Here is a 24176-nt window from a genome sequence, read left to right as displayed (position 1 = left end):
TATTTCTGGATTAGCGGAGTCTGTAACCTGAAGTGTCTGTAACCTGAAGTGTCTGTAACCCAAGGTACCACTGTACATCAAAACATTCACACAGGGAAGAATCCATATGCCTGTTTAGAGTGTAGAAAGGCCTTTACTAACAGCTCAGGCCTTATATATCATCAAAAATTCACACAGGGGAGAAACCATATACAGTGGTACCTTGGGTTACAGACGCTTCAGGTTACAGACTCCGCTAACCCAGAAATAGTACTTCGGGTTAAGAACTTTGCTTCAGGATGAGAACAGAAATTGTGCTCTGGCGGCGAAGCAGCAGCAGGAGGCCCCATTAACCTGAAGTGGTGCTTCAGGTTAAGAACAGTTTCAGGTTAAGAACGGACCTCCAGAACGAATTAAGTTCTTAATTCTGTACCTGTTTTGACTGTGGAAAGAGTTTCCGTCGGAGTGCACATCTCAGTTCACTCTATAACCATTGCTAAAACTAAGAGCCCAGTTAAGAGCGTAATCCCCATTACAATCCCAGCAATACTTGGAAGCCCCTCACGGCTGGTTGCTGCAAAATGCAACTGTGTGCCTTGCTGAGAAGGAGTCTTTTCAGTCCCACATCCCCCAATGGCGGCAGCTGCCAGCCAGCCTCCAGGCCCCCATCAAGGTGTTCCCCTTTGAGCTGCTGGTTAACGTTTATTATGCTCTTATTAGTATGTTTGAGGAGCAAGAGCGCCTTTGCCATTATCAGACAGACGGCACTGGCCCCTACTGACCAGCGATGTTTCCCTCACCCAACAAAGCCTTTTTGGTGGCAGCTGAGACAGTCATGAGTTCGTGGCTCTTTTGCAAACCAAGCCTGAGAGCAGAGCAAGTCACAGCGAGATGCCTTTATACATCTGCAGGGCAGAAATGGACCAGAGCTGAAGACCACCCCAGGGCCAAGTTCCTAACATCAGGCCTTGTTCTTTAGTTCTAATATGCCAACATCTCCAGGGGGATAAAGCAAAGGAAGGGTTTCTAATTAGGTCAAACTCCCCCCGGTGGCATCTTTCTCTCACCCGGTTGCTAATAAACACATTATAATATTATTTCCAGAATGCCTATTAATTGTGAGATGATTGTGGGCCTTTGATATGTTCCATTGAGTGGGGGGTGGGACTGATTCAACATCCCAGCTAAGCTCCTACAAAGAAAGCTTGCAGGAGAGATGCTGTGAAAATGGACACAAATTGTCATCCCAGTGGGTCAAACCAATCCTGGATGAACCATAAAATCGTAGAGTGGAAGTGAAATATACTCAGAGTCGCAAAGTGATTTCATGCTCTTTATTCAGCTCATAGTGGTGAGGAGGAATGAATGAAAGTCCTCTCAAAGTATCTGCTTTATATACATTATTTACACAATGGGCTGCACATGATTGGCTAATTCCGGAATTCTACTGTAAGCCAATCAGGTTGTGGATTCACTTCTATCTGGAGCATGATTGGGTGGTTCCTGCTAACCAATCATACTGCTGCGTTGTTCTAGGACCAATCAGACTGCTGCATTCTGAATCCTATTGTTCTAGGACCAATCAGACTGCTGCCTTTTGGAGCCTATTGTTCTAGGACCAATCAGACTGCTGCAGTTTGGATCCTATTCAACTCAGTACATAACAGGAAGGGACCATGAGGGTCATTTAGTCCAACCCCCTGCACCTTTTGTCCAAGGTGGGGCTACCAACTAGGCTGTGGGAGCCTCCCCATGTGTGGAGCTCCCACTCACAGTTTCCATGGTAAAAGTGGGGTGTCTTTCTCCTGAACCCCACCAGAGAAGAAAGAAGGAGTCATGCCTGAAAGAGGATCTTCTTCACACCACCATTAAAAACATTTCCTTTCCTTTCCTGTCTATCTTTAATCTGGCTCTGCAGCCTTCCTCATTTTCTGGCCAGGGGGGCTCCTTCTGAGGGTCCTGGGAGGGAACGTTTGGAGGTGGTGGGGAGAGATGCAGGTTCCTGGGAGGGAGGAAGTAGCAAAGGCAGCCTCAGAGGCCCTGCAGGCATTTTCCCGCCCAAGATATTTTCTTGGCGAATGATAAGCCTACCTAGGTGTGGAGCCTGTTGTCTTTGTCCATTGAGTTTTCTTGGCAGGGATACAGGAGTGGCTTGCCGGTTCCTCCTCCAGGTGGATCACGTTTGGTCAAAACTCTCCACTATGACCTGTTCATCTTGGTACCCTGCTCAGCATAGTTCATAGCTTCTCTGAGTTATTCAAGCCCCTTCGCCATGGCAAGGCAGTGATCCATGTAGGGGTAAAAGGGGTGAAAAGTAGAGACATCACCTTGCCAACAAAGGTCCGTATAGTTAAAGCTATGGTTTTCCCAGTAGTGATGTATGGAAGCGAGAGCTGGACCATAAAGAAGGCTGATTGCCCAAGAATGGATGCTTTTGAATTATGGTGCTGGAGGAGACTCTTGAGAATCCCATGGACTGCAAGAAGAACAAACCTCTCCATTCTTAAGGAAATCAGCCCTGAGTGCTCACTGGAAGGACAGATCCTGAAGCTGAGGCTCCAATACAGTGGTGCCCCGCAAGACGAATGCCTCACAAGATGGAAAACCCGCTCGACGAAAGGGTTTTCCGTTTTGGAGGTGCTTTGCAAAACGAATTTCCTATGGGCTTGCTTCGCAAGACGAAAATGTCTTGCGAGTTCCTGCGGGTTTTTTCCCCTCCCCCCCTTTTCTAAGCCGCTAAGCCGCTTATCTGCTTATCCGATAAGCCAATAAGCCGCTAAAAGCTGCTAATAGCGCTAATCCGCTAAGCCGTCAATGGGCTTGCTTCGCAAGCGGAATGGATTCTTTTCGTCTTGCGAGGCACCAGTGAACTTTGGCCACCTCATGAGAAGACTCCCTGGAAAACACCCTGGTGTTGGGAAAGATGGAGGGCACAAGGAGAAGGGGATGACAGAGGTTCTCGAAGCTACCAGCATGAGTTTGACCAAACTGCAGGAGGCAGTGGAAGACAGGAGTGCCTGGCGTGCTCTGGTCCATGGGGTCACGAAGAGTCGGACACGACTAAACGACTAAACAACAACAACAGGTGTGGAGCTCCCATATGCCGTTTCCATAATAAAAGAGGAGCACCTGGCTCCTGAACCTTGCCATGTGAGGATAGTGGAGTCATGCCTGAAAAAGGATCTTCTTCCCACCACCTTTAAAAACATCCCTTTCCTTTTCCCTCTGCCATCCTCGAGCTGCCTCCTTTCCATTCCTCCTCCTCTTTCCCCTCACTGGCAGCGGGTTTCAGCCTGAGGACATTCCCCTAGCCCTCAGTCCGTAGAGCATCCAACTCTTAATCTCAGGATCCTGGGGTTTGAGCCCCATGTTGGGCCAAACTTTCCTGCATTGCAGGGGGTTGAGCTAGATGACCCTCAAGGTCCCTTCCAACTAGGCAATTCTATCATGCTTCTTGCAGACCCCAGGAGGTGAGCCAGAGACTTTCTGCACGCAGAGCAGAGGCTCCCCCACCAGTCCTCTTCTTATGCTTGCTAGCAGGGACCAAATCCTGGGTGGTCTCCTGCCCTCCCCACCCAGCACAGCCCCCCCTCCTTTCCCAACCAGCACCTGCCTTCCTCCTTCCTCCCAGAGCCATCCTGCTTCGCCTTCCGTTGGATGCGCATCCTCCCGCGCCTTCTCTCCCAAATCCGTTTCTCCAGCCTCGCCTCGTTTCCTGGGGAGCCGCTGCACGACCATCCTTCGCGCCCATTGCAACTTTCTTTGAACTGAATTTTTTGGGGGTGGTCCCATGCATCTCCCCCACCCCTCACTCCAAGATCCCCTTTCTGGAACCGTCTCTTTCCTTCCCCTCTTTTCCTAACCTTGGGTGGGCAGAAACAGCATCTCCTGCGCGCAGCACAAGCGCATTCTTCCCAGTTTTTTCAGATGGAGAAGGGGACGCGCGCTCTTTCACGTTCCTGCCCCTCCCTCGGAAGTCCCCTCTAAGACTGCAAAGAGGAAGGGGAGGGGAGGGGACCCGGCTAAAATAGAAGGGGAGGTTTATTTAGGGATCCCTCTGTTGTGCAAAGAAATAACTGAAAACAGGGAATTGCATGGATTCCGTGCTCTCCTTAATAATGCAGGAATAAGTCCCACTCTTTTGTCATCCATCTACAAGTTGCAAGGAGAATGTGGGACACGGTTGGAACAAAGAAAGGCAATGCACAATGACTAAAAACGTTTCTAAACAATTGCCACGAATCCTAGCGCAGTGGAAACGACCAAGGGTCTGTGTAAAGGAGCCACCTGTGGCTCAAGCCATACATCGCATCAAAAAACCCACACAGGAGAGAAATCATATAGATGTTTGGAGTGCGGAAGGAACTTTGCCCATGGAATTAGCCTTATTTTACGCAAGATGCTTGGAATGTGGAAAGAGTTTCCGTCAGAACGCATATTGGTGAAAAGCCATATAAAAGTTTGGAGTGTGGAAAGAGCTTCAGCAACGCTCGGACTGCGGATGGGGGGGCGGGCTCTTCCCTCTTTAACATCAATCGCCCCTCCCCAAATGCAAATCCTCCTTCTCCCGCCCCGCATCTCCCACTCCCATTTGATTGCACCTTTCCGTCCCCTACGCGCCCAGGCTCCATCTCTCCACTTCCCGTAAATATCTCTGTGACGTTTTCTTTTTTTCAAAAGCCAGAGAGCAAGCAAGTAAGAAACGTTTGCATTTTGGAAACCCCCCAGGTCCCCACCCAGGCCCAGTTAGAGGGGACTTCCGGGGAGGGGCAGAAGCGCCCGCGCGCGAGAGAGCGCGTGTCCCCTCTACCCACGTTTGAAAAGCTGCGAGGGAGGCGGTTGTGCTGCGCGCAGGAGATACTGCTCCCCCCCCCAAGGTTAGGAAAGGGGCAGTTCCAAAAAGGGGATCTTGGAGGAGGGGAGAGGTGCTGGTTGGGAAAGGAGGGGGGGTCTGTGCTGGGTGGGGAGGGCAGGAGACCACCCAAGATTTGGTCCCTGCTAGCACGCATAAGAAGAGGACTGGTGGGGGAGCCTCTGCTCTGTGTGCAGAAAGTCTCTGGCTCACCTCCTGGGGTCTCCAGGTAAAGGTAAAGGTACCCCTGCCCGTACGGGCCAGTCTTGACAGACTCTGGGGTTGTGCGCCCATCTCACTCAAGAGGCCAGGGGCCAGCGCTGTCCGGAGACACTTCCGGGTCACGTGGCCAGCGTGACATCGCTGCTCTGGCGAGCCAGAGTCGCACACGGAAACGCCGTTTACCTTCCCGCTGGTAAGCGGTCCCTATTTATCTACTTGCACCCGGAGGTGCTTTCGAACTGCTAGGTTGGCAGGCGCTGGGACCGAGCAGCGGGAGCGCACCCCGCCGCAGGGATTCGAACCGCCGACCTTTCGATCGGCAAGCCCTAGGCGCTGAGGCTTTAACCCACAGCGCCACCTGCGTCCCTTTGGGGTCTCCAAGGTAGCATGATAGAATTGCCTGGTTGGGAGGGACCTTGAGGGTGATCTAGCTCAACCTCCTGCAATGCAGGAAAGTTTGGCCCAACGTGGGGCTCAAACCCCAGGATCCTGAGATTAAGAGTTGGATGCTCTATGGACCGAGGGCTGGGGGAATGTCCTCTGGCTGAAACCCTGGACGCCCGTTGCCAGTGAGGGGAAAGAGGAGGAGGAATGGAAGGGAAGCAGCCGTGTTACAGCTCCAGGATGGCAGAGGGAAAAGGAAAGGGATGTTTTTAAAGGTGGTGGGAAGAAGATCTTCTTTCAGGCTTGACTCCACTGTCCTCACATGGTGGGGTTCAGGAGTGGGGCACTCCTCTTTTATTATGGAAGCTGTAAGTGGGAGCTCCACACCCAGGCAGGCTTATCATTCGCGGAAAAATGACAGCAGAGCCTCTGAGGCTGCCTTTGCTTCTATCTCTCTCCCAGGAACTTGCAGCTTCTGAGCTCCTCAGGAAGGGTGAAAGAGGCTGATCCTGCAAACCTAGCAAGGATGGAAGGGGGAAGATGGACAGTAGACCTGGTCAGGCTGCCTCCTGCATTCCTCCCAACGGCCTCCAAGCTTTCCCTCCCAGGACCCTCAGAGACATCTGGTGAGTGACAGGGAATGGAGAGGGGGGACCTGGGGAGATGTGGGGGGGGGTGAAGAAGCCCCCCCTGGCAAGAAAATGAGGGAGGCTGCAGGGCCAGAGCAGAGATGAACGATGGAAAGAAAGGAGAGGAATGTTTTTTAATGGTGGTGGAAAGAAGATTCTGTTGGGGACTGTTGCTGAGGGGATGCCCCATTTGGGCTTCTTCAGGGGCAGGAGAATCCCTGCAGGTCCTCAGAGGCTCCTTTTGCTTATTTTTCCGTCCCAGGAAAATGCCTTCTGAGCTCCTCAGCAAGGATAAAAGAGGCTGATCCCGCAATCCTAGCGAGGATGGAAGGGGGAAGGTGGACGGTTGACCTGGTCCGGCTGCCTCCTGCATTCCTCCCAACGACCTCCAAGCTTTCCCTCCCAGGACCCTCAGAGAGATCTGGTGAGTTGCAGGGAATGGAGAGGGGGGACATAGGGAGATGTTGGGAGTGAGGAAGCTCCCCTGGCAAGAAAACGAGGGAGGCTGCAGGGCCAGAGCTCTGGACTGGCAGAGATAAAAGGTAAAAACAAAGGGAAGGAATGATTTAATGGTGATGTGTAGAAGATTCATTTTCAGGCATGACTCCAGGTTTCTTCTCTGGTGGGGGTCAGGAGGAAGACACCTCTCTTTTACCATGGAAACTGCGAGTGGGAGCTCCACACATGGGGAGGCTCCCACAGCCTAGTTGGTAGCCCCACCTTGGAGAAAAGATTGCTGCATTGCAGGGGGTTGGACTAGATGACATTTGTGGTTCCTTCCAACTCTGCGATTTTATGGTTCATCCAGGATTGGTTTGACCCATTGGGGTGAGAATCTGTGTCCGTTTCCACAGCTCACAGCATCTCTCCTGCAAGCTTTCTTTGTAGGAACTTAGCTGGGATGTTGAATCAGTCCCACCCCCCACTAGACGAAGCACGTCAAAGGCCCACGATCATCTCAGAATTAATGGCCATTCTGGAATTAATATTAAAAAGTAAAGTGAAGGGAACCCTGACCATTAGGTCTAGTCGTGACCGACTCTGGGGTTGATATTATAATGCATTTATTAGGAAGAGAGAGAGAAATGCCACCGCGGAGAGTTTGCCATTATTAAAAAGCTTTGCTTTGCTTTCTCCTCCTTTGGCAGATGATGGACTGAAAAGACTCCTTCTCAGTTTGCATTTTGCAGCAACCAGCCCTCGAGGGGCTTGCAAGTCTTGCTGGGATTGTAATGGGGATTATGCTCTTAAATTGGATTTTCCCTTAGTTCCAGCAGGTGGTAGACAGGACAGTCGTTGTTCCCGAGTCTCGTCAGACGTAACCAAGCGTGATAAAGGCATTCTTGCGCAGCCTGATGACGGTCATCAAATCCCAGTCCAGGAGAAAGACCGCCAGGGAGAGAAAACAAATCAGTGCCCATCGTGTGGCAAAGCGTTCAGAAGCAAATCTGCCCTCAACTCACATTGCAGAATCCACACGGAAGAGAAAGCCCACAAATGCCTGGAGTGTGCAAAGAGCTTCCGTAGGCATTCGCAACTTACTGAACACAAGCGAATCCACACAGGAGAAAAACCGTTCATATGCTTGGAGTGTGGAAAGGGCTTCCATTGCCGCTTAAATCTTAAAAAACATCAATACATTCACACAGGGAAGAAATCATATGCCTGTCTAGAGTGTGGAAAGGCCTTCAGTAACAGCTCAGGCCTTGTATATCATAAAAAAATTCACACAGGGGAGAAACCGTATACCTGTTTTGACTGTGGAAAGAGCTTCCATCATAGCCAAGGTCTTCTAACTCATCAAAAAATCCACACAGGGGAGAAGCCGTATAAATGTCTGGAGTGCGGAATGAGCTTCGCTTATGGTTCAAGCCTTACATCACATCGAAAAATCCACACCGGAGAAAAATCATATAGCTGTTTGGAGTGCGGAAGAAACTTTGCCCATCTAATTAGCCTTACTTTACACAAGAGAACTCACACAGGGGAGAAACCATATAAATGCTTGGAATGTGGAAAGAGTTTCCGTCAGAGTCCACATCTCAGTTCACATCGGAGAACTCATACCGGTGAGAAGCCGTATAAATGCTCAGAGTGTGGAAAGAGCTTCAGTCAGAGTTCACACCTTAAAGTGCATGTGCGATACCATACAGGTGAAAAACCATATAAGTGTGTGACGTGTGGAAAGGGTTTCTGTACTAACACAGAACTTATTTGCCATCACAGGATCCATACAGGGGAGAAGCCATACGAGTGCTTTGAGTGTGGAAAGAGCTTCAGCCAGGGTACAAGCCTTCATATACATAAAAAAATTCACAGAGGAGAAAGACCATATGCATGTTTTGAATGTGGAAAGAGCTTTGGCCAGAGTTCAAGCCTTAGCACACACCAGAGAATTCACAGAGGGGAAAAGCCGTATTCTTGTTTTGAATGTGGAAAGACCTTTACTTGCAGCTCAGCCCTTCATTCTCATCACAAAACCCACGTGGGAAAGAAACCATAAAGATGCTTGCAATATAGTGGAAAATTTGGTTTATAACCATTCAAAGAATTCATAGAAGCAAGAAACCACAACAAACTCACACCAAGTTAAAAGTACTCATATTTTTCTCTGAAAATATAAGAGGGTGAGTCTGTTCTAGCCAGCAGCAAAGCTCAAGACCTGTTTCTTGGGTGTCTGTACTGCATCTCAAAAGCCCCTGCAGGCCATTGTGACAACATTTCAAATCCTGTGAGTTGTCCTTCTGTCCTTTTCTCAAAAGAGGAATTCCAGAAGCTGAGCAAGTCACACAAGAACTGGAGGATGTTGACTGTAAGGAACAGCTTTGAATATAGACGAAAGGAAGGGCTAATATTTTCAAACTCTGTATGAAAGTATCTAATCTGGAAAAAGAACATGGACAGGCCGAAACATTCATGTGCTGTATGTCAACTCCAGGAGGCTTTTGGCTGGTGCTCCTGGAGACAAGATGGCTCCTTCACAAAGATCCTTGGTCGTATCCAGTGAACTAGTTCATTAAGTAAAGAGGGCCAGGATTAATTGGTTTGTTTTGTAATAGCCGGGTAGTTTAGAAATGTTTTTAGTGATTGTGCATTCCCTTTCTTTGTTCCAGCGGTGTCCCACATTCTCCTTGCAGATGGATGACAAAGGAGTAGCATTTATTCCTGTATTATTAAGGGGATCACGGAATCCATAAAGTTCCCCGTTTTGCAGATTTAACCGGTCTGATCTTTAAAACGTTAAGATGTTTAAGGGCTTCTCGAAATTTTAGTTGTTTCTTTGCTCAGCAGAGGGATCTGTAAATAAACTCTTAGAACCGCCCCTTCCATTTTAGCCAGGGTTCTTTGAAGCACACAAATCTTGAGGATAAACTTTGGTAGCAGTCGGAGGCCTGCATGCCTGGAGTTCATTACAGGCACAATTAGTGCCAGCTAATTTAGATTAACTCAATTGGCAGCTGTCTAGGCAATGCGTTAAAATATATCTAATGGATTATCACAGGAAGGAAGAAGGGGAGAATCCAGTTCAATAAGTGTTTTCATTTTGGAAATTTTAACCCACTTCTGGTCATACCATCGGGTGCCTCTAGTTTTTAGGCCAGGGAAGAACTGAAGCAATGCATGGCTCCATTTTGAGAACTGGATTTGGTGTTCATCACCAAAGTGAAGAAAAGTTACTTAAAAGTGTGTGTGTGTGTGTGTTAAAATTTTGATTTTGAAATACAGTAGACACTAATAGCTAAAGAAATAAAGGAATTTCTACAATAAGCAATCGTTTTGTTCCCGTGCGTATTTGGGGACAGGGGGGAGGAGGTTACTTGAAGGAAGGACTGGGGGTCTCAAGGAAAATAGCTGCTCCCTCTAGAGCTCAGACAGAAGGATAAGCAGCTCAGCCTACACAGAAAGAGCACTTGGAAAGAAAAGCCTTGCAGGGGTGGATAGGGACCACTGCTGTTTATTTTGAACATTTAATACTTCTCCGTTCAGTCAAATTATTTCAACACCAGTCAGATGGCTGGTGCTTTAAGGAAGCCCCATGATGGCTGTGCAAAGGGGGGAAATAAGAGTATCTTCTTCACCGAGGAAGCAATTTGGATTCTCCCTTGCGTGTCGAGGTCCCCAGGTCCACCCCAATAACTCACACATCACACAGAATTTTTGTTTAAGGTTTTTGGCATAATTTTGGCCACAACTTTATTAAAATACAAATTTGTGAGTGGTTGCTTAGGCATTGGTTGCGACTATCTGCCCCCACCATGGGGGACAGACTGACATTCCGCACGATGCGAAAGTCAGAATGGGGGTTACGCGGAGCAGGGAACCTGCCCTCACCCCAAATGCAACCAGGAGCTCATTGCTATGGCCCGAGCCCCCTTGACAGAGTGGACAAGCAATAGTTAGCCCCCAATTCCTTTAACGGAATCCCTTGCAGCAGCAGCATTAGAGGGGCAGGCACAGCCAATCCATGCCCCTCAACCAACCAAACCATAAACCAATGCCTAACCGCCACCGAGCACTCAAGCTCGCCGCCAACCACTCACAGCTGCAACCCCACCTTCAAACCCAACACAACAGAATTTAACCATGTGTCATTTCCCAACGGGGAAAGATGCACACCATCGTCCCTGAAAAGGACGGCCTCCTTGAAGGTGATATTGGGGTGCGCAATCACGGAACCACCATGAGCAATGACTGTTTTCATTGCCACCTTATTAACGCGCTTTCTGGCTCCTTCAGTGGCAGCTGGACAGCGACTGCCACGCCAGGTGCGCTTCTGCAGCAACTGGGACCAAAAAACTTTCACACCCAGTAAAAACTCTGCCAATTCAGCCAGGTCCTTTTGAACTGTAAAACGTAAAGAACAACAGTCCGTGGCAGGCAGATCATTTCCTTCTAACTGCAGCACGATAGCTGTACGGGGCCCCTCCAACCTCACATGCTTCCGAACAAGGGAAGCTATTCGGCCCACAGCATTCCACGCCTGGACAGCCAAGACACTTGCGCGTGCTGAGGAAGGCCAAGACTGACTCCAAGTCTAGACTCCCTTGCTCTGATACCGGCCCAATAGTCAATGCTGTGGCCCACAATGCGAACAGCAGCCACACCTAAGAGAAGACAAGCAAAATTAAGTAATGGGTGATCAACGATGTCTATGCACATATCCACAAAATGCATTGGACTTCCAAAGGCCCATGTTCTTAATTCTTTCTACAGACAGTCCCCAATGAGCTGCTGTAGTGGCAGCACCATTGCGGAAAGAATGAGGGGCGTAACCTGCTGCTTTCAAACCACAAGCTGCAATCACTTTCCGCATCACCTTAGCAAATTGATGCCTAGCCAATGGGGCGCCATCCTCATGAATAAGGAATGGACCCTCCCCCGTGGCCTGAGATCCAAATACCTGGAGGTATCCTCCACCGGGCAAGGACCCTTATTCCCAGTGGCAGGCAGCCTAAGAGTGGCACCCCTGCCTAACTGGTCTGTCTTCGAATTCCGGATAAACAGGACCACCTCCGAAGGGGATAAAGTTACGTCCTGCAAAAGCAGTCCCCTTGACTCTCTGCCACAGGTGAATTCCAATACCACCTCACCTACCCTCAGGGCGCCAAAAAGGCTAAAGAAAAGGCGGCTGAAAAAAGTCGTGCTACATATTTGAACCAGCAAATGCTCCTCAACTTTAAGCGCATGCTGGTCAGCAAATCAAAAGTTATAGGCTTCCTTACCACAGGGGATAGAGTGCCCAGCCTACCCCAGCCTTGCACACCACAAATTTGGCGCAAGGGTCTTTATTAAAAAAGGCTTTGCAGAAAAAGGAAATGGCCGTCGGTTGGATCCTGAGCGTCCTGGCCACTTGGCCCAATTGAAGAGGTGGGCCATCCTATGGAGTTGGAGCCTATTCCAACCGTCCAAAGCCCTGTGCACGACAAACTTTTTTCAAGGTCTCTGAAAATTAAGCTTCACTATAACAGACATTGCAGTGGACTGAATTCTGATAGTTTTTTCAGCACATCCAATCTGTAGCAGGTGGGCCAAATCCTGCAGGATGTGCTCAGCGTATGGGGGCAAGTTCCTCTGAAGGCCAAGGGCTGTCAACTAAAACCCTAAGAAATCAGTCCAGGCCTTCTCATAAGAGCTAAAAAGCAGAAGGGGAATGGAAGCTGCTACTCCCTGTAATTACTAATTGTTGTCAAAGTGCAACAGGTGGTCCGGAAAAGTCCAGCAATAGCTGAGTGTCTGGAGCCCAGGATCTGAAGCACTCCATCTGAAAATGGGATAGAGTGTCAGCAATATCATTAGAGGATCCCGTAAACAGGTGAGCAGCAAGCACAATATTAAACCTTAAGCAGTACAGCTCAAAAGCATGAGCGGAGGGGCGGAGACTCTGCTGGAGCATGTGGACTGTTCTGCCAAGATGCTCACCACTGCCTGGTTATCCGACCAAAAGCAGATCTGACGGTCAATGAACTCCTGGTCCAGATGTGAACTGCTACTACAATGGGGAAAACTCAAGCAAAGTTAGGTCACATGGTAGCCTCACCACACTAGGCTTGAGGCCATGGCTTTGCACACCAGCAGCACCTGAAATAAAAAACCAAAGGCCAAAGATCCAGCAGCATCAGCATGAACCTGAAAATCGCTGTGCAGGTTCAAGGTATCCTGCCATGTAAGTGTACACGAAGGTAAGGGAACCTCGGGCCGCAGACAGCCTGGCCAAGTGGGAACGGAAGGGGCAGCCTGGGACAACCAATCTGCATGCAAGATTAATTAAATGACCCAGGAAGATCGGATCTGATGAAGCATCACTTGCTTCAGAAGAAGTATTACAAAATAACTTCCTTCCAGGCAGACAGCTTCTCCATAGGCAAGCGGTATGTTTGAGCAACAATATCCCTCTGGATCCCCAAATAATGATTGGCTTGCCCTGCCAGGCTCAAGGCCAGTGTACATGATGAAGAAGGGACCCCAGGCCATGAGACAACCTGGCCAAGCAGGAACGGAAGGGGCAGCCTGGAGCAACCACCCTGCGTGCAAAATTTATTTTTTTAAATCATTTTTTATTAAAATTTTAAAACATAAATGCAAATATAATAAACAATGTAACATATATCATAACATAATTTCTTAACTTCTTTGGACTCCCTCACGTCTTCCGCTCCCACTTGCATCTTTGTCACTTCTTTCCCGCAATTTATCATCCTGTTTACATTCTTATGTCCCATTCATTTAGAATATAATCTAATGGTTCTCCCAAAGGTTTAAAGTTTTCCCTCAATCTCGCTTATCATCCTAATTGCATCTAATTTAGTGGTGGTCAATTATTTATGATCTAGCCTCGATCTTAACATTCAACCAAATTACAATGCTTTTTTAAATAAGTCTTAAATTTCTTCCAATCTTCTTCAACCTTCTCTTCTCCCAGGTCTCGGATTCTGCCGGTCATCTCAGCTAGTTCCATATAGTCTATCAGTTGCATCTGCCACTCTTCCAGTGTGGGTAGATCTTGAGTTTTCCAGTGCTTAGCGATGAGTATCCTTGCTGCTGTTGTTGCATACATAAAAAATGTTCGGTCCTTCTTTAACACCTTCTGGTCAACAATACCCAAAAGGAAGGCCTCTGGTTTCTTAGTAAAGGTATACTTAAATACCTTTTTCAACTCATTATATATCATTTCCCAAAAGGCCTTCACTCTCGGGCAAGTCCACCAGAGGTGAACCTGCGTGCAAAATTTAACTGACCTAGCAAATGATAGGATTTGACAAAGCAACACTTGCTTCAGAAGAAGTATAACAAGAATAACTTCCTTGAAGGCAAACAGCTTCACCACAGGCAAGCAGATGTTTGAGCAACGGTATCCAGCTAACCCCCAAATACGTTACTGCCTATGAAACACCCAGCTCCTCAGAGGAATAAAGGGTGTGTAGCAAGCCTACAGAGGCTGGTGTTACGTGAACCAGCCAGTAAAATAATCCAAAAAATGGTACCCCCAGTTAAATGAGTATAGACTCACACTGTTCAATCCAGAAAGGCGCTAAAGGACTTGAGCGCTGCACAGTCTATTGCGCAACCCATCGGCATCGCCTTATCAATATAAGGAGCCCCATCCCAATTAAAGCCCAACCACTTAAAATCATGGGTGAACCAGCAGCAGCCTAACAGTAAATTCAGTATAGCATATTGCCAACAAGGCACCTCTTCCAATTTTGTGGTAAGCTCAACCGCCTGCTCCAAAGACGTGAAACAATTCCTTAAGGATAGCGTCATTCACTGAGGTGCCTTTGGGATGTGATAAATAAGGATCAGATGGAATTATATGGGGCATTCTTAGGGGTCCCACCATACGTTCCAATGCTTTCTAACCTTCTTTCTGGCTACCTTAGGTGGCTCTCTAACTGACTTTTGATTTGCTGTATTCCGAGCCACTGGCTAAAAAAGCCAGAGGAATCCTAAACCTTGAGAAAACCCTTCCCACAAGCACAAAGTCGCTGACCCATCTAGATACCTTTTAGCCAGGCTTTCAAGGAAGATAATTTTATGGGAATATGGGCCAGAGATAAGGAGCTATTGCTTGCCAGCTCCCAGCCCCCGCTTGGGCAGGGGGCGCCTTGTGCTGCCACCATGATGTGTAAAATTTACAGGGCTGACGCTATCCAGAAACCCTTAGACAATAAAGCTGTCACCGGGCCAGCTTCCTGCACACCAGTTTCAGGTTCTACTGCTCAGGGAATTTCCATTTGAAATGTGGAGCTGCGCAAGTGGTCCACACGTCCCCATCCCTGCGATCCCAGCAAGCTGTGGGGATGATGGCAGCCCTGCGTCTAACATTCCCATCATAGTGAATTGCTACTTATAGAATCATAGAGTTGGAAGGGACACCAACAATCTTCTAGTCTACTCCCAAATAAATAAATAAATAAATAAATAAATAAATAAACCCTGCCCATCTAGCTGGGCTTCCCCTGGGTGGCTTCCAACAAAATATTAAAATACAGTAATGCATCAGACGTTAAAAGCTTCCCTAAATAAGGCTGCCTTCCGATGTCTTCTAAATGTCTGGTAGTTGACATCTGGTGGGAGGGTTCTCCACAGGACAGGTGCCACCACCGAGAAGGCCCTCTGCCCAGCCCCCTGCAACCCGGCTTCTGTCCAGTTAGAACGATGGGGGAGCATGCAGCTGTCCCATACAGGGACCAATCCTACAACCTAGGCATTACTGGCACCACGTGCTGACCCGCTGAGCTAACCAGGATGATCCTTAAAAACCTGGGACAGCCTCACCCTGACCCCATAGAGGTCCAAGGTGACGTCTTAATCGTCATCAGAGCCCAGGAATGAAGTACCTGTGAGGAAGTGTAAGCATCATCCCTGCTCCTTTTTGCGCTCCTCCTGGACTGCCGCCTCCGAAGAGCTTCCTTCTGGAAGAAGGCACCTGGGGCATCAGCAAGTCATCCTCTGCAGGAGAGACAAGCTCTGGAGGCATCTGCAAAGGCCCTGCCATAGTCTGCAAAAAACTAAACAATGTGAGGAACTGGTGAAACCAATGCTTTGTGCACCACATGGGGACGCTATTCAGGCCGGAAATTGCTGCCAGAGGCTATCGAATTCTCGAGCAAAGCCCTAGGATCACCTGCTAGGCCAGATATAAATGTTTCCAATGAGGTAACAGACTTGAGGCAGTCCAGGTACCCCTGCTTGCCCTTTTAGAGGGAAGCACCCCCTCAAGAAACCCTTTTTTTATTTTTTTTATTTTTTGGTTTGTTATAACAATGGCTAAGTGAGGTATATGAACCCTGTCTCCCAGGACCCAGTCCTGCACTCTAGCCACTAAGCAACAATGGCTCGCCTCTAAAATATTCTCTTTACAATTAAATTACACAGGCTGCAATGTCAGCCTAAAATAATGCAATAAAAACAAGTGCTGCAGTGCCCCAGAACGGCCTACTTCCGGGTCACGTGGCCAGCGTGACATCGCTGCTCTGGCCAGAGCCAGAGCCAGAGCCGCACACGGAAACGCCGTTTACCTTCCCGCTGGTAAGCGGTCCCTATTTATCTACTTGCACCCGGAGGTGCTTTCGAACTGCTAGGTTGGCAGGCGCTGGGACCGAGCAGCGGGAGCGCACCCCGCCGCAGGGATTCGAACCGCCGACCTTTCGATCGGCAAGTCCTAGGCGCTGAGGCTTTAACCCACAGCGCCACCTGCGTCCCATAATAAACTATTCTAGCTGTGAGCAAAATCTGTGGTGGGGGGGAGGGGAAATACTGGCTCTTCAAGGGTTAAAGGCAGCGATTATATTGCTAGAGAGGACTTCCTGGGGAAGAGGAAAAGCGTCACTTCCTCCCACGTTTGTTACATTTGAAAAGCTGCGATGGAGGAGATCCTGCAGCGCGGAAGACTGTGCCTTCTGCAAGGTAGGAAATAGAGGGGGATATATTTTTTGGGGGGGGTGGAGGGGGCTCCTGTGCCAGAGCAGCTCCTTTGCAGGAGAGAAGCCCTCCGGGAGAGGAGCATGCATGGGGCTGCACCCCACATTTGAGCCCCGAAAGAGCTGCGGGGAGAGCAAAGGACCTCGAGGGCTGCAGGGGCGCCCCAGGGGGAGAGCCAGGCAAGAAGGCGAGGCGGGGGGGGGAGGGAGGGAGTTGTAGGCTGGGGTAGGAACCCCCCCCCCAAAAAAGGAAAGGGGGCAGGGTGGCTCTGGGGAGAGGAGGAGGGAGGCATGGATGTTTTGGAGAGAAAGGGATCGATGCTGGGTAGAGAGGGCAGGATTAGACCAAGGGGGGGGGTCTTGGATCGGGGGCTTTCTGCCTGCTGAGGAGATGCTCCGCCCTTGAGCTACAGCCCCTTCCCTTAAAGTGGGGCTGGGGGGGCAGAGGGAGGAAGTGGGGTGGGGGTCAGCCCTGTCACAGCTCCAGGCTGGCAGAGAGGAAAGGAAGCCAGGAAAGGAATGTTTTGAATGTTGGGGGAGAAGAAGATCCTCTTTCAGGCATGACTCCGCTTTCCTTGCATGGTGGGGTTCAGGAGGGGGGACACTCCTCTTTTATCATGGACGCTGCACATGGGAGCTCCACACCCAGGCAGGCTTATCATTCACCCAGAAAATACCTTGGGCGGGAAAATGGCTGCAGGTCCTCTGAGGCTGCCCTTGCTGCTTCCTCCCTCCTTCCCAGGAACCTGCAGCTTCTGAGCTCCTCAGGAAGGATAGAAGAAGCTGATCCCGCAATCCTAACGGGGATGGAAGGAGGAAGGTGGACGGTGGACCTGGTCAGGTTGTCTCCTGCATTCCTCCCAACGGCCTCCAAGCTTTCCCTCCCAGGACCCTCAGAGAGATCTGGTGAGTGACAGGGAATGGAGAGGGGGGACATAGGGAGATGTGGGGGGGGGGGTGAAGAAGCCCCCCCTGGCAAGAAAACGAGGGAGGCTGCAGTGCCAGAGCAGAGACGAACGGTGGAAAGAAAGGAGAGGAATGTTTTTTAATGGTGGTGCAAAGAAGATTCTGTTGGGGGCTGTTGCAGAGGGGGTGCCCCATTTGGGCTTCTTCAGGGGCAGGAGAATCCCTGCAGGTCCTCAGAGGCTCTTTTTGCTTATTTTTCCGTCCCAGGAAAATGCCTTCTGAGCTCCTCAGCAAGGATAAAAGAAGCTGATCCCGCAATCCTAGCGAGGATGGAAGGGGGAAGATGGATGGTTGACCTGGTCCGGCTGCCTCCCCCAACCTCTGACCCTTCCCCTCCAGGACCCTCGGAGAGATCTGGTGGGTGGCAGGGAACGGAGATGGGGGCATGGGGGGATGGAGAGTGGAAACAAGGAAAATCCCTTCACCCCACACCCCCCCCTTTGCTTCTGCCTCCCTCCCAGGAACCTGCAACTTGCTTAAACGTCTGCAAAATAGTTTCAAAGAGGTGGGATCTGTGATCCTAGAAGGGATCTGAGCTGGGGCTCCCCACCTAGAGCATTCTTTAAGGCTGGAGAGGTTAGCTGAGTTCCAGGGGTTTGGGGGAGGGGAGGAGGAGAAATGGATGGGGGGGGGAGGAGGAGGGAATCCCTCCCCCAAGTCAGCAGAAAATACAGAAGGGGAAGAAGAAGCAAGAAGGTCTTGACTGGAGGAAAGGCAGGGAAGAGGACCAATGGGTTTCTGGGTGTCAGAAGAGGGAAAATATGCACAGCAGTCCTTTGCAGATTTACTCAAAAGTAAGCTCCATTGAGTTGAATGGGATCTATTGAGGCTCCCTTTGCTTCTCCCTCCCTCCCAAGGACCCTGCAGCTTGTTTTGTCTTCTGAGCTCCTCAGGAAGGATGGAAGAGGCTGATCCTGCAAACCTAGCGAGGATGGAAGGAGGAAGATGGACGGTTGACCTGGTCAGGCTGTCTCCCACCACCTTTGAATGTTCCCACCCAGGACCCTCAGAGAGTTCTGGTGAGTTCCAGGGAATGGAGATGGGGACCTGGCAAGATGTTGGGGGGTGAGGAAGCTCCTCTAGCAAGAAAACGAGGAAGGCTGCAGGGCAATAGTTCTGGGCCGCGAGAGATGAAAGGAAAGGAATGTTTCTCAATGGTGGCATGGGCGCAAGATTTTTGGTGGGGGGGGCAGGCCTTTTGTTAGGGGGACAGAACTGGCATGATTGGCTAGTTAGTTAAGTATTTCTAATGTTTCACTTGATCTGGGCAGCTGCCCCCCACCCCTCCTTGTCTATGCCCATGAATGGTGGTGTGAAGAAAATTCTTTTTCAGAGTATAATATTGTGTTAGGTCCTGAATCTTCCGACACTCGGTGGTAGCTGCAGCAATTGCCAGTTGAGGGACTGAATGGGCTTCATCTCAGTATGGAGACAGATTTCCCCCCAGTTTTCAGCAGCCAAGCTGCCAGGTCAGCAGTGAGAGACTTGTGGGTCATGGCAGCCGTCCCTCTCTAGCCCACGAAGCCATTTTCCTCAAACCGTGTCCTGCCGCCCTACATATGTGGCCTCAGGGGTGGGACGTGCAGGGGCCAGGATGTGACTGCAAAGGATATGTATCAGGATCCCGAAAGTGCACCGCTGCTTGTTCCTTGGCACCTGAGACTTCCTTTCATTGCAGGTCAGCTGATGGCGGCTAACGCAATGAGTTTGAATCCTGATAAGACAGAAGTACTGCTGTTGGGAGCCGGGGGGAGGGTGGCAGGGGGTTGTGGTGACTCTCTGGTCCTGAACCGGGTATGTGTGCCCTTGAAGGAGCAGGTGCACAGCCTGGGAAACATTTTGGACTCACAGCTGTCCATGGAGGCGCAGCCTCTGAGTTCATCCGGCAAGTGAGTTAAATCAAACAATATGTTCCTGTCAAAACAAAACAAAACAAAACCATTTTTCTAGAAGCACCTTAGAGAACAACTAAATTTGTTATTGTTATGAGATTTTGTGTGCATGCATACTTCTTCAGATACACAGAAGCTCATACCAATAACAAACCTAGTTGGTCTCTAAGGTGCTACTAGAAGAATTTGTTTTGTTTTGTTTTGTTTTGACTATGGCAGACCAACACGCCTACCTACCTGTATCTAGAAATATGTTCCTGTGTGGATGATTTCTTCTCCATGTCTTTACTTTCATTTCTTCATTCAAAATATCCATGATGACATGTCTTAAAATGGAGGAATTCTGGCTCTCTGCCAACTATTCCGGGCATACATCCAAATAGAGAAGCCCGCACTTTGGCCAAAAAGCCTTGACTCCCCAGTCCATTTGTGAAAGTCCATTAAAAATAATAGCATCTTTTTCATAAGTCTTCTCCGCACATTTAAGTCAAAATAAGTCTCAAATATTATAGTGCACTCCAATCTCAGTTGCTTATATAGTCCATTGGCAGAGTCAGTCCTTCCCGGGGGGGGGGGGGGGGCGGATTTTGCCAGGTAAAATAGCAAATACAGAATATATCAAGAGAAACAAAGAAGGTTCACTCCCTGTTTCTGGTCCAACATACCAACTCTGTCGTGATGATTCCTCAATTCCTTTTAGCTCCTCAGTGACTGAATCAATTAGCAGAGTAACTTATCCCTCCTCACTCTGAGTATGCCCGTTAATTAAATCCAATTTCTCATCTGCAAAAACAGTAATTCGTTTGCTCATGGCAACGACTGTGGAGAGTTGCCAAAAAATTGCCATCCACCCAGCGCCCCCAGCCCCTGTTAGTTTCTGTTTTGCCACTGTGCAGCTGCTTGGAGTCACAGGACTCTGTTTACATTCCAGAGACCTTCCAGGCTGTTGGAAGTCTCACGGGAGACGGAGGTGACGTTAGTGGTTTCCTGTTCCTAAGTTCCTTTGTTGTTCAGTTGCTCTCTGCTTTCATAGAGAGGATGTATTTTGCTGTCTGGGTAGTAAGAAATAAAGCATAGCATGTAGCCATAAATCTCATCACTTCCGCGTGCTGTTTTGATTCTCTGCTCAATGGGAATGTGCCTGAGTCTCATCAAAGGCTCAGGTCGTTCATTATCATCGGAGGGCGATTCCGAAGGACCCGGCCGGAAGATTAGCTTTATCAGCTCGGTTGAACGCAGATTCCGACAGCCCCCTCATTCCTTTCCGGATTGGGGGCTGGTGTTGGGCGATCTGTGGGTGAAGCTGCCCCCCCACGACCCTGAGGGGGTTGGAAGGATGATTACTCCCATCTTATGCAAAAGAGCTGTGATGTTGTTTTCAGCCTCCACCATGGTGAGCCAAACCGGAAGTGCTGCCTCTGTGGCTCCCAATACATTTCTGAGCACAATTCAAAGTGTTGGTGCTGACTTTTAAAGCCCTAAATGGCCCCGGCCCTGTAGACCTGAAGGAATGTTTCCATCAGCTTTTTTTTCTCAGTGGTGGTGGCCCTCCCTGTGGAACGCCCTCCCTTCAGTTGACTACGTAACTTTTAGAAGACATCTGAAGGCAGCCTGTATTGGGCAGTTTTTAATGTTTGATGTTTTACCATGTTTTATATATGCTCTTCAGCTGCCCAGCATGGCTGGGGAAACCCAAACATATGGATGGGGTATAAAAAATAAAATCACCATCAGATGTTACAAAAAGTCTCACTAGGATTGTGATTTGGATTACATTTTTGATTATGATCTTCCCTTAACTTTAGCAGGTAATCAAGACAACAGTCATCGTTCTTGGGTCTCATCAGAGAGAACCGAGAATGAGGTCAAAGGAAAGACCTTTCAAGATCAACAAGAAACAAGACCACAAGAGAAAAACCAAGAAGAGATTGGGAGGAATGATGGTCTTCTTATGCAGACTGATAACGGCCATAGAATCCTAGCCCAGAAAAAACATCAGAAGGGGAAGAGAACAAATGAGAGACCTTTATGTGGCAAAACATTCCAAAGTAAATCTAGGTTCAATTCACACTGCAGAATCCACACAGAGAAGAAACCGTGTAAATGCTTGGTGTGTGGAAAGAATTTCAGTGACAGTTCTGGCCTAAAATCACATGAAAGAATTCACGCAGGACAGGAATCATACAAATGCCTAGAATGTGGAAAGGGTTTCAAGCGCCACTCAGACCTTAAAAGACATTACAAAGTCCACAGCAGGGAGAAACCACATAGGTGCTCTGAGTGTGGAAAGAGCTTCAGTAGCAGGAGAAACCTTACAGAACATCAAAAACTTCACACAGGGGAGAAACCGTATACCTGTTTGGACTGTGGAAAGACCTTCCGTCACAAGTCAGGCCTTGCATCGCATCAAAAAATCCACACAGGGGAGAAGCCGTATAAATGTTTGGAGTGCGGAATGAGCTTCGCTCACAGCTCAAGCCTTACATCGCATCAAATAATTCACACTGGGGAGAAATCTTATAAATGTTCGGAGTGCGGAAGGAGCTTTGCTCACAGTGCTAGCCTTACTTCACATAAGAGAACCCACACAGGGGAAAAACCATATAAATGCTTGGAATGTGGAAAGAGCTTCAGCCAGAGTTCACACCTTAGTTCACATAAGAGAACTCACACTGGTGAGAAGCCGTATAAATGCTTTGAGTGTGGGAAGAGCTTCAGTCAGAGTTCACACCTTACTGTGCATGAGCGAATCCATACAGGGGAAAAACCATATAAATGTGTGACATGTGGAAAGAGCTTTAGTAACTGCACATACCTTGTTTGCCATCGCAGAATCCATACAAGAGAGAAGCCATATAAGTGCTTTGAGTGTGGAAAGAGCTTCAGCCAGGGTACAAGCCTTCATATACATCAAAAAATTCACACAGGGGAGAAACCATATACCTGTTTTGAGTGTGGAAAAAACTTCAGTCAAAGCACAAGCCTTAAATATCATCAAAGAATTCACACAGGGGAGAAACCATATACCTGTTTTGAGTGTGGAAAGAACTTCAGTCACAGCACAAGCCTTACATCACACCAAAGAATTCACACAGGGGAGAAACCATATAAATGTTTGGAGTGTGGAAAGAGATTTGCACATGGATCTAAACTTACTATTCATAAAAGAACTCACACGGGAGAAACCATATAAATGTTTGGAGTGTGGAAAGAGATATGCACAGGGATCTAAGCTGACTTCTCGTAATACACTCAAAAAGTAAAACTCTCTCTAAAGCTTATCGCCTCCTCCTCCACTGGGAAGTCGAGGAAGAAGTTACATCAGCCATGATAAAGTGGTCTCATGACTTTGGGTATGTTTTAATAATGTCCCAATGGGAAAATCTGTGGAAGAATAATTGGAAATTTACCACGTGCTATGCCATAAGGGAAAACTTTTTTAAAATGCAGCACCGGTGGTATTTAACTCCATGGAAATTAGCCAAAATGTACAAAGGAGCCAAAAGTTACTGTTGTGGAGATCAAACAGGCTCACTGTATCATATATGGTGGCAATGTAGTAAAATAAAATTTTGGGAGGAAATCCATTCAGAATTAGAAAAAGATTTAAGACTTTCCTTTACAGTGGTACCTCGGGTTAAGAACTTAATTTGTTCTGGAGGTTCGTTCTTAACCTGAAACCGTTCTTAACCTGAGGTACCACTTTAGCTAAAGGGGCCTCCCGCTGCTACCATGCGATTTCTGTTCTCATCCTGAAGCAAAGTTCTTAACTCGAGGTACTATTTCTGAGTTAGCACAGTCTGTAACCTGAAGCGTCTGTAACCTGAGGTACCACTGTAATAAAAAAGCCAGAGGCATATCTGTTGGGGATCACTGACTCAGATATTCCAAAAAAAAATGAAGGTATTTTTTGGTATGCAACAGTGGCAGCGAGAGTCCTTATAGCCATCAAGGTGGAAAAGCAACTTAATTCCTTCCAGACAGGAGTAGATTCAAAAATTGACTGAATATGCTGAATTAGATAGCTTATCAGGAAAAAATAAACCGAGAGCTGAATTTGTATCAAAATGGGAGGCCTTCAGAATATATCTTAAACAAAACTATACCATGTTAAAAGCTATAGCTACTTTTGAGTGATCTCAGCAGTCTTTATTAATTGCTTATATAAATATTACTAAACTGTAAAAATAATATAAAAAATAGTATTTTGGTATGGCAGTAAAGTTATGTAGAAAGAACAAAGGAATAAATGGGAGATTGGGTTTAATGATAATGAGATTTTCTTTACTGTAACATGAAATTGCAATCTCAAATTTATGTCATATTCTTTATCTTAATAATAATAATAATAATAGATAGTGTAAGTTTTCTTTTCCTTCCCCCCTTCTTAATTTGTACTCTTTATCGGTATTGCCTTTTTGTAATATTTTTCTCCAGTTATGTAATAAGCATGGAAAATATGATAATTTTTTTAAAAAGAATAATAATAATTGGAGCTCCGCTGTTGTGAAACTTCATGGAATTCATACAAGAATTCACATGGGAGAAATCATACACCTGCTGTCACGGGGGGCTGTCAACTGCTCACTGGGCTAGCTGCCTGGTGAAATCAGCGGTGTGGAGAGCTTCTTTCACTTAAATCCATGTAAATACAGAGATTACAATTACTTCCTGGCTTTCCGACTCTTCCTGCATCTGTATTTTATGCAAGGAGTAAAAATACCTCTAATCCCAAGCTTTAGGAAGAAATTTCTGACTGCAAGTGAGATGAGCTACCTTGGAAGGTGGTGAACTCTCCTTCATTTTTTTAGGTTTTTCAGCAGAGGTCGGG

General features: G+C 48.0%; 1 protein-coding gene across 1 annotated transcript in view; it reads left to right on the top strand.

The window, feature by feature from the left end:
* The first annotated feature begins 4416 nt into the window (after positions 1-4416).
* Positions 4417-24176, top strand: part of LOC307206561 (uncharacterized protein) — a 63123-nt gene continuing 43363 nt past the window's right edge. Inside the window, exons 1-5 of the mRNA XM_079959919.1 lie at positions 4417-4674; positions 5900-6063; positions 6329-6490; positions 17661-17810; positions 18311-18472. Of these exons, the coding sequence (XP_079816045.1) occupies positions 5964-6063; positions 6329-6490; positions 17661-17810; positions 18311-18472 (574 nt within the window). The 5' untranslated portion in view covers positions 4417-4674; positions 5900-5963. The remainder of the gene's footprint in view (positions 4675-5899; positions 6064-6328; positions 6491-17660; positions 17811-18310; positions 18473-24176) is intronic.

This window comes from Podarcis cretensis (genome assembly GCF_951804945.1).
Source record: "Podarcis cretensis genome assembly, chromosome: 2".
NCBI lineage: Eukaryota > Metazoa > Chordata > Lepidosauria > Squamata > Lacertidae > Podarcis > Podarcis cretensis.
Note: the sequence above shows the minus strand (reverse complement) of the source record. Positions and strands in the feature narration are given on the sequence as shown.